The sequence below is a fragment of the Oncorhynchus keta genome, chromosome 29 (genome assembly GCF_023373465.1).
Source record: "Oncorhynchus keta strain PuntledgeMale-10-30-2019 chromosome 29, Oket_V2, whole genome shotgun sequence".
In the NCBI taxonomy this organism is placed as follows: Eukaryota; Metazoa; Chordata; class Actinopteri; order Salmoniformes; family Salmonidae; genus Oncorhynchus; species Oncorhynchus keta.
In genome coordinates, this window is record NC_068449.1 from 9,831,512 (window position 1) to 9,842,235 (window position 10,724).

At 42.4% G+C, this 10,724-nt stretch overlaps 1 protein-coding gene across 1 annotated transcript; it reads right to left on the reverse strand.

Annotated features, from left to right (window-relative positions):
- Positions 1-1,352: 1,352 nt before the first annotated feature.
- orc3 (origin recognition complex, subunit 3) lies at positions 1,353-10,207 on the reverse strand. The gene is made up of 20 exons (XM_035742515.2): positions 10,046-10,207; positions 9,781-9,835; positions 9,557-9,654; positions 9,141-9,285; positions 8,781-8,885; positions 8,505-8,665; positions 8,210-8,349; positions 7,703-7,862; positions 7,325-7,438; positions 6,988-7,121; positions 6,806-6,869; positions 6,584-6,700; positions 6,398-6,477; positions 6,098-6,231; positions 5,922-6,007; positions 5,670-5,767; positions 5,382-5,523; positions 5,024-5,140; positions 2,981-3,060; positions 1,353-1,528 (listed from the first exon to the last, which is right to left on the reverse strand). Exons 1-20 carry the CDS (start codon positions 10,064-10,066, stop codon positions 1,423-1,425), a joined length of 2,157 nt encoding a protein of 718 aa, XP_035598408.1. The 5' UTR covers positions 10,067-10,207; the 3' UTR covers positions 1,353-1,422.
- Positions 10,208-10,724: the final 517 nt, after the last annotated feature.

A 10,724-nucleotide genomic window follows, 5' to 3' on the forward strand; every position in this document is an offset into this window, starting at 1 on the left:
TTAACACTGGGGCCCCTCGGGTGGTGTACTTAGTCCCCTCCTGTATTCCTTGTTCACCCACGACTGCAAGGCCAAACACGACTCCAACACCTTCATTAAGTTTGCTGACGACACAACAGTGGTAGGCCTGTTCACCGACAATGATGAGACAGCCTATAGGGAGAAGGTCAGATAACTGGCAGTGTGGTGTCAGGACAACAACCTCTCCCCCAATGTGAGCAAGACAAAGGAGTTGATCGTGGACTACAGGAAAAGGCGGGCAGAACCGGTCCCCATTAACATCGACGGGGCTGCAGTGGAGCGGGTTCGAGAGTTAAGTTCCTTGGTGTCCACATCAACAAACTATCATGGTCCAAACATACCAAGACAGTCGTGAAGAGGATACGACAAAACCTTTTCACCCTCAGGAGACTGAAAAGATTTGGCATGGGCCCACAGATACTCAAAAGGTTCTTATGCTATGCCATCCTGATCGGTTGCATCACCGCCTGATATGGCAACTGCTCGGCATCTGACCGCAAGGCGCTACAGAAGGTAGTGCAAACTGCCCAGTACATCACTGGGGCCAAGATTCCTGCCACCCAGGACCTATATAATAGGCGGTGTCAGAGGAAAGCCCATAAAATTGTCAGATTCCAGTCACCCAAGTTATACTGTTTTCTCTGCTACCGCACAGCAAGACTGCTGAACAATTCATTTTAAAAAATCACCACCGGACAATTTACATTGACCCCCCTCTTGTACATTGCTGCTACTGTTTGTTACCCATGCACAATCACTTCGCCCCCACCTACATGTACAGATTACCTCAACTAGCCTGTACACCTGACTCGGTACTGGTGCCCCCTGTATGTTGTTACTCTTGTTACTTATTATTTTAACCTACTTGGTAAATATTTTCTTCTTGAACTGCACTGTTGGTTAAGGTCTTGTAAGCATTTCACAGTAGTCTACACTTTTATTCAGCGCATGTGGCAAATAAAGTTTGATTTGATGTTAAGCTAATGAGTAATCAAGTAGATAAAATACCTACAATATCGAGATGTCAATTCAGTCATTTCTGGCATTGCATCACAACTTGGCTCCCTGCCAGCACTATGGCATTACCAAGTCCTAGTTAACACTTGATCTTTGATACAGCCCTGAAGTGGTGGAATAATCACCTCGCAGCAGTCGTAACCCATGAGGACCCATCTGTTCCCACAGCATCTTTAAAATGAATGTACCCCTGGCTACTTGATAAGACTGGTGGTGTTTCATATAATATTGTATACACTTCTTTCAGTGTTTGTTACTAGAGTTAACCACTTGCATTTTCCACACATTTTAAGAGCACAATGAGCAAATCATCATCAATTGAAATCACATTTTATTCAAAAACAATTGACATGTACTATACAACACAAGCTCCCAGACGGTGCATCAGCAGCCTCCCCAGGTCAGTCGTGACACATGGTCCGTCTTCTGCTTGGTGGATTTGATGAATCCCAGGAACTCCAGCTCAGATACCGCCTGGATAAAACGAGCACTTGTAGGAGTTGAGGAACAACTGAAAAAGCATATTTTAATTTAATTTATCAAAACATGCATACACATTTCTATTCCTTTCTCGAGCAGAGGGGCTGTCAGTTTAATACAATTTGTGAAAACATGTTACTATTGATGTTCACGGACAGATTTCACTTGGTTTCCAAAACGAATCATTGGGTAGCTGCAGGAACAGGGTTGGAGAGCCCATGGCATACAGAATATCACCTGTCGCACAACAAGAGGCTGGCTGCTGTTCAAACAGTGGTTAATGCATGGAGTGAAATAAGGGTTCTTATAGGCCCAGACATTTCTACATGCAACTTGCCACTAAAAAAAGTATCCCAGGTGCTACTATATTCATTTCTCAGCTGCTACTAAAATAATCTGCCCCTTTTTTTCAATTTTCACCTAAAATGAAATACCCAAATCTAACTGCCTGTAGCTCAGGCCCTGAAGCAAGGATATGCATATTCTTGATACCATTTGAAATTAAAGAAAGTTTGTGGAAATGTGAAAGGAATGTAGGAAACTAACACAGATCCGGTAAAAGATAATACCAAGAAAAAATATATGTTTTTGTACCTTTGAAATGCAAGAGAAAAGGCCGTAATGTAATATTCCAGCCCATGTGCAATTTAGATTCTGGCCACTAGATGACAGCAGTGTATGAGCAAAATGTTTGACTGATCCAATGAACCATTGCATTTATGTAAAGAATTTTATATCAAAACTGCCCAAATGTGTAATTGTTTTATTAATAACTTTTCAAATTCAAAACTGTGCACTCAATACATTGGCATTATTTCACTGTAATAGCTACTGTAAATTGGACAGTGCAGTTAGATTAACAAGAATTTAAGCTTTCTGCCAATATAAAATGTCTATGTCCTGGGAAATGTTCTTGTTACTTACAACCTCATGCTAATCACATTAGCTCAACCGTCCTGTGAATTAAGCACATTGCTCCACTGTAAAACCAGAGTAGCATACACGGCATGATTGAAAAAGGAACCGGGAAGGCACAGCCTCCATTCACTATTCAAGTGCATATGGACGACATGTGTTTTTCCCCCTGCCACTGTTCCTGCCAATTTCATAACGGGACAATCTAAATAAATGTATGTCTTTACTAATATAAGATTAAATTGAGAATAGTCTGGTGTGTTAAAATGCACTGTACAAAACATTAACACCTTCCTAATATTAATTTGCATACCAGTTAAATTGAAAGTGCTTATGATAGGATACTTGTCTATTCAGAGTATTTTACATTAGCCATTTAGCAGATGCTCTTATCCAATTAGGGTTAATTGCCTTGCTCAAGGGGAAAAATCCCCCCCCCCCAAAAAATCTGCCGCCCCCATGCAGTGCTTGTTTATTAAACATCTTACCATATATTCAAAAGTAGTCACCATGAAGCATTTTAAGACATCCAACAATTAAAGGATACTGTTTGAGTTCATCCACTTTGCCAAAGTCCACAGAGTCAGGATCCTTACCCTCTGCAGCCGAGACCACAGTAGCATAAGCCTGCAGATACATGAAAATTAACACACTCGTTTCTCATTCAATATACCAGCATCAAGGCATATGTTTCTACAGAGGTATAAACCCAAAGAGACACAGTTGAAGTCGGAAGTTTACATACACTTAGGGTCGAGTCATTAAAACTAGTTTTTCAATCGCTACACAAATTTCTTGTAAACAAACTATAGTTTTGGCAAGTCGGTTAGGACATCTACTTTGTGCATGACAAGTACATTTTCCAACAACTGTTTTCAGACCGATTATTTCACTGCATCACAATTCCAGTGGGTCAGAAATGTACATACACTAAGTTGACTGTGCCTTTAAACAGCTTGGAAAATCCCAGAAAATGTAATGGCTTTAGAAACTTCTGATAGGCTAATTGACATCATTTGAGTCATATCATTTGAGTCAATTGGCGGTGTACCTGTGGATGTATTTCAAGGCCTACCATCAAACTCAGTGCCTCTTTGCTTGGCATCATGTGAAAATCAAAAGAAAAATCAGCCAAGAACTCAGAAAGAAACTGTAGACCTTCACAAGTCTGGTTCATCCTTGTGAGCAATTTCCAAACACCTGAAGGTACCACGTTCATCTGTACAAACAATAGTACGCAATAATAAACACCAAGGGACCACGCAGCCGTCATACCGCTCAGGAAGGAGACACGTTCTGTCTCCTAGAGATGCAAAAAGTGCAAATCAATCCCAGAACCACAGCAAAGGACCTTGTGAAGATGCTGGAAGAAACAGGTACAAAAGTATCTATATCCACATTAAAACAAGTCCTATATTGATATAACCTGAAAGGAAGGAAGAAGCCACTGCTCCAAAACCTCCATTAAAAAGCCAGACTACGGTTTGCAACTGCACATGGGGACAAAGATTGTACTTTTTGACGAAATGTCCTGTGGTCCGATGAAAAAAAAAAAAAGAATTGTTTGGCCATAATGACCATTGTTATATTTGAAGTAAAAAGGAAGAGGCTTGCAAGCCGAAGAACACCATCCCAACCATGACGCACAGGGGTGGCAGCATCATATTTTGGGGGTGCTTTGCTGCAGGAGGGACTGGTGCACTTCACAAAATAGATGGCATCAGGAAAATGTGGATATATTGAAGCAACATCAAGACATCAGTCAAGAAGTTAAAGCTTGGTCGCAAATGGGTCTTCCAAATGGACAACGACCCCAAGCATACTTCCAAAGTTGTGGCAAAATGACTTAAGGACAACAAAGTCAAGGTATTGGAGTGGACATCACAAAGCCCTGACCTCAATCCTATAGAACTGTTGTGGGCAGAACTGAAAAAGCATGTGCGAGCAAGGAGGCCTACAAACCTGACAGTTTACACCAGGAGGAATGGGCCAATATTCACCCAACTTATTGTGGGAAGCTTGTGGAAGGCTACCCAAAACATTTGAACCAAGTTTAAACAATTTAAAAAGGCAATGCTACCAAATACTAATTGAGTGTACGTAAACTGACCCACTGGGAATGTGATGAAATAAAAGCTGAAATAAAATCAGGGCATGGACTCTACAAGGCGTCGAAAGCATTCCACAGGGATGCTGGCCCATGTTGACTCCAGTGCTTCCCACAGTTGTGTCAAGTTGACTGGATGTCCTTTGGGTGGTGGACCATTCTTGATACACACGAGAAACTGTTGAGCATGAAAAACCCAGCAGGCGCACCTTACCCCGTTCAAAGACAAATCTTTTGTCTTGCCCATTTACCCTCAATGGCACACATACACAATCCATGTCACAAGGCTTAAAAAAATATGATTTAACCTGTCTTTTCCCCTTCATCTACACCGATTGAAGAGGATTTAATAAGTGACATCAACACAGGATCATAGCTTTCACCTGGTCAGTCTCATGGAAGGGGCAGGTGTGTTCGTAATGTTTTGTACACGCAGTGAATATGATACCAATAGTATTTCACTTAATTCTTTATTAAACCTACCTCCAGCCAGTCATACAGGTTGATGATTCTCCCACACTCCAGATGCAGCTTGTACACAATGCAGATGTCAGGAGCAGCATTGGAGACTGTCCCGTCCTCGGCCCGCAGATCTTCATTCTGAAGCACAGATTAGCATCAGTATGAGCTACTGTTTAACACTATAAACTTTGGCTGAGTTGTCTAAAGACAGGGAATGCGGTCAGTCTCTTTCGTCGGCACTGATCTGAAACAATTGTGAACGGGTAAAAGGCCAATAATGGCAGCCCACCCATCAAATTTTCCAGATTGGTGCAGATTAGGATACAAAGAACAGTGTTCACTAGACACTTGAGACAGCCTCTCAGTGGTAGCCATTTACTTTCAAGTAGTGGTAGGGGTTGCTGAGCGCGGTCTGGATGGAGGTGCGTGGCGTGGCGTTGAGGTGGCGTCTCAGGACAGCAGAGGAGCTGTAGTAGCATACCTCGTACAGTGGTTGGGATTCGGGTGGGGCCAGGTGGGACCTGAAAACACACAAAGGTGAGCAGCACCATCAAATACTGTGCCATCCATTTACACCGAGCTCATCTAAAAGAATGAACGTAATCTATCCAGCCACTGTTGAGTCAGTCAATTGATTGGGTTGTATCATTACTGTATACTACTTCACCTCACAAGGCTGTCAATGAACTCCAGGGCTTGGTCTCTGAGTATCTCGAACTGACTCATGTTCTTGGTTCTTCGAGATTTCTTCATCTCCAATAGAGTCTAAACAGAGAGGACAGTAAATGCTGAGGCCCTTCATATCACAAGCACTACATACAATATATTTTTTTAGAGAGAGGAGTAGATCCATTATACATCAGAAGTGTATGAAACCGTTTGAGCAAAATAACTATCCGTTATAGCAGAAAGTTGTTACCTTTTGCAGTTGGAACAAGTCTGTTTTCTTCTGGAGGCCTTTCCCTGGAGAAGTGAGGTCCTCCCCTGCTGCATTCTCAACAAGATCTGATTGGGCAGAAGCAAGAAGCACATTTCAATGGGTCAGAAAAGCATTTGGTGAAATGGTAAACTGTTACAGCCATCAACACTACTTACCGCCTGGCTGGTCAAATTTGGAGAGTAAATTGTCCAGTTGAAGCAGTGCAGCCCTCATTTTCTTTGTCTTGCCAGATTTCAGGATCTCAGCACACTTTTGCAGCACTGAGGTGAGCTCATCTTTAGCCATCATCCTGGAGTGAAAAGTTGAGTGTTGACAAAAGGAGAGCAAACAAACTTACTCTTTTACCTGCTGAGATAAAGTTATGACAGCTTGAATATAAAACTGTTTTGCTAAGCAATGTTTATCCTTTATATCAATGATTTTGTAATTAATATATTTATAATCTCCTTTATCACCTCAGAAGCTGCATGGCACACACATACTCATCAGTCTCCCACACATTCTTCTCCAGACAGGATATGTGCAGCTCTCTTATCTAAAAAATAGAGGCATATGTGGAACAGGTGAGACAGTCCGTGCCATGCTCTACAATTCCATTCCTATGTATTATTTCAATGGTAACCTTGACAAAATGTTCCAACCTGTTTTCCCAGAGGGTATTTGGGCAGAGAAGCCGTCAGAATGTGGAGACACCTCAGAGTGGGGTAGTAGTTCTTGTGGTATTTGCAAAGATCTTTCAGTAGTTTCTGACACACTTCCTAAAATAATGGGAAGGACACGCAATCACTCAAGACCATTTTTGGTAAGCTCATAATTCATGTCAATATACTGTTCAGAACCTCTCGACAGCACTCAATATTTACCTTCACATGGTCATCACTAGTCAACAGCTCCACTTGCTCCTGGGGACCCTGTTCCTCTACGTACCTGGGTGAAAGGGGAGGTAAACACCGAACATCAACAAGTTTTTAAACAGACAAATCACACAACATTCTGATAACGTTCTCCACCATCCTATGGGTAGAGGAGTGTGAGTGACAGTCACCTCATGAAGGAGGGCAGCTGTTGGAGCCGCTCTACATCCCTGTGGCTGAGCTCAGTGGCGTGGACCAGGGCCGCCTCCTTCTTACAGCACAGCACGCTCAGAGGCTGGCTGTGGAAGTGCTCCAGCAGAGCCAACTGAGGGGGGCCCACCAAGATCAACACACAAATTCACAGGAATACACAGGCCAACAGAATACATCCAGCAAGCGTATCTCAAAGTTAGTCTTTGAAAGCAGGTACAGAGCACAACCAACATTGTGGGTTAAAGATCAGTTAAAAGGAGAATGCCCTTTCAACACATTTGACAGTCACCCCAACAATCAGAGGGCAGTCCTCACCTGCAGGCCTTTGATGAAGTTGCGTACAGAGAAGTCGTGGTAGAGGAAGATGCTGACCAGCACTTGCAGCACCTTGCCATTGGGCTTGAAGGGAAACTGGGAAGTTAGGATCACCTGGAGAAAGAGAGGGAAAACAATACTCAAACTAAAGTCTGAATCCTAACTTGAAATAAACATGAGTAACTCAAGACATGTCATCATCAATGGGGGTCTTGAGTGAAAATGTCCGTTGACATTTGCAAACTGCAACTTGAGAACCATGTTTGGTTTTAGGAAAAGGGCACAGACAAGCATGCTCACCATGTGTCCAATACAACTACATTCACAAAGTGAATGGATGGATCCATGATGGCTCCAGACTTGTTTATAAGTACCTACCTTGTCTATGACAGAAGCCAGGTGCTGGGTGCAGGACAGTGACTGGAAGAGCTCGATGCCCAGCAGTGAGGACACAGAGTGGGGCAGCATGTGTTGAATGGTGCTGGGAGACGTGGCAATGCCAAGAACAAACATCAGCGGAAGCTGTTCAACGTACAGACTGTTGAAGAGAACGGGGAGCTGATGCAGCATGGAATGCATAAACACTTTTCACGTGAGGTGCCATCACACAGCTACGAGTGTACTTTCAGATTATGTATATATTCAATCAATATTATTATTTTTCTTTAAATTTAACTAGGCAAGTCAGTTAAGAACAAATTCTTGTTTACAATGACAGCCTACCAAGGGGAACAGTGGATCAACTGCCTTTTTCAGGGTCAGAAAGACAGATTTTGACCTTGTCAGCTTGGGGATTCAATCTAGCAACCTTTCAGTTACTGGCCCAAAGCTCTAACTACTAAGCTACCTGCCGCCCCTAACAGAGATGGAGGTTAGAACTCCTACCTGCAGATGAGTATGAAATCTTGCAGCACTTTAGGGTTGAAAGCCTCTAGGTCTTTGAAGATCACTACAATAGGAGGATGCTGTTGCATGTCTTTGCCAACGGAAGTACGCTTTTTTCTTGCGGTGCCGGAGGCAGCTTTCTGAGAGGAGCAAATTATTTGCACAGGATGCATGATTTGTAATGACAAAAGCTTGTAACTTCGATGCAGACATTGTACGGTCAACATCTATACATTTGACAGTTGTACATAAAAGCATCATAATAGTCCTTACTTCTTTGCAGTAGCTTACATACCTTTGTCACAGTCTTGTACCAGTTACAGAGTGTGATGAGGGAGCAGTGCACCCTCTTCTGGTTTACATTGGTACTGCGCTGCTCAGGCTCTTCCTCATTATCCACAGACACACTAGTACCCATCAGTCTCTCTAGAACCCTCTGCAGCATGTGATTCAGGGCTGAGGACAGAACAAATTAAAATATTATTATTTGAGTTAGGTATCCACGTGTCATAGTACAAAAAGGCTAATAACAATAGGGACATTTCTCAAGTACCACACACACAGGACTGACCTGTACACTCTGTGGCTTGTACAGAGACCACAAAGGGAGTCACCGACTGCTGCAACTGGTCAGAGAGGCACTGGAAGGTCATATCATGATCTGGTACATTCACTCCTACACAGGTAGAGTTACTTAGTTAAGGCCTTCATTGTAAATAAGAGTTTGTTCTTAACGGACTTGCCTCATTAAGTATGAGAACGTTACAAATATGCCTTACATACTTTCTTTCCTCCAGCCAAAACGCTCTATACTAGTGCAATCTCTGTCTGTACTGTGGCATTTATCAAAATACACTCCTTTAGGCCTATATCATGGGCCCAGGTCATACCAAAATATTTCTGTATGTGCATTGTCTTTTGAGCCACATACCAAGCACTAGGGCTGCTGTCGGAATCTCGTGGGCTCTCATACGCGACGCCCAGTCATCCGTGCCACGCTGAAAAGTGGAGACACTCTTTCTGATAAACGCCAAGAGGCTGTCTAAGATTTTCCTGTTCAGCTCATCCTGCAGAAGCTGTAGAAAGCAAACAATGTAAACTGTAATGTCTGACAAAAGCTCGTAACTTTGATCTGGGGTGTATTCGGTGAAGTGAAATGTTCACAACGTTAGAGAGAGAAATGTTGCAAGTAAAGCTAGCACAATCCCCTATTCTGCATGACAGACAGAATTATATTACACCGATATGGTGGTCTGTCTGAATATTCCGTAGCATCCTGGCATGAGCACAATGATGGCAATGCCCAAAGTTGGGAGAATGATGAACAAGGTGCAGATGGACACTCACCTCGGTGTCTGCCTTCATTTTCTCCCATAATGTCTGACAGTTTCTGAAACGTAGTTTGCTGTTCTCCGTGTCCTCACAGCCATGAGTGAAATAATCCTCTGGAGAACACACGATACTGATAGTCAATGCTACCCGATAATTTATTTCTTGAAACTGAATATTCAAAGTATAGATATGATTAAGTATGACCAGCGACCCAGCTAGTTATCTGTAAGATCACTCACCCACTGTTGGAGTCGTCCTTCTCTTTTTGGCACTGGGCTTGAACACAAAGCAACCCTAAACGGGGAATATACAGATTATGATGACGCAATCACAGGAAAAAAATAAATGAACATGCCAGCAAATACTTAAATTATGTTATTTGCTATTAGGGATCCTTGTATCGCCCCTCCAACTGACTTCCATCGTGGTAAAATTACAAATGCAGCACTCACTCCAAATACGCTAAGGAAATCGCATTTCAACAATTTACAGTCGTTAGCCTACCTTTGACACCGATGAAGTCATTTCCAGCAGAACTGTGACAATCCCATATATACTTTCTTCATTAAAATATATTTCTTCTTTTACCAAACGATTGACGGAAACAAACAAAAACTTTGTTCGCCGGATGTAACCATTCCACACTTCCTCTATTTTCCCGCCGTTGTGACGTCTATGAATGTGTATAGACCGTGAGTTCATTCAATTATAATTTTATTCTTGGCTGAGTGTTAAGATTCATGTGAACGGACATCGGTAAAACAAGCCAACAAACAAGGGTGAAATGTCTAAGAGTTATTTTGTTTTAAAAACCAAACAAAGGAACTGCGTAAATTGTGAGCAACATATCCCAACCGGCCGGCAGATGGCGGTGTTATTCATTTTACATCGTTTGCCATTGATGACAAGACGTAAAATGAATAAAAGCGCCATCTGCCGGCCGGGATATGTTGCTCGCAATTTTCCAACAGTGAGTTGCAATATATTGCGGAACTTGAACAGGTTGCAAGGAGACCAATTTGGCCCCAAACTTAACAATAACACGCTGAAAACCATGTAGAGGCTGCTAGTTTACGAGACGAGGGGATAGTAAAATAACAAAATTACACCAAAATGCGTCAGGGTTCAAACTAATACAGGTGTGACTGAATAAATACATCCATGACAAATTAAACGTCAGCTC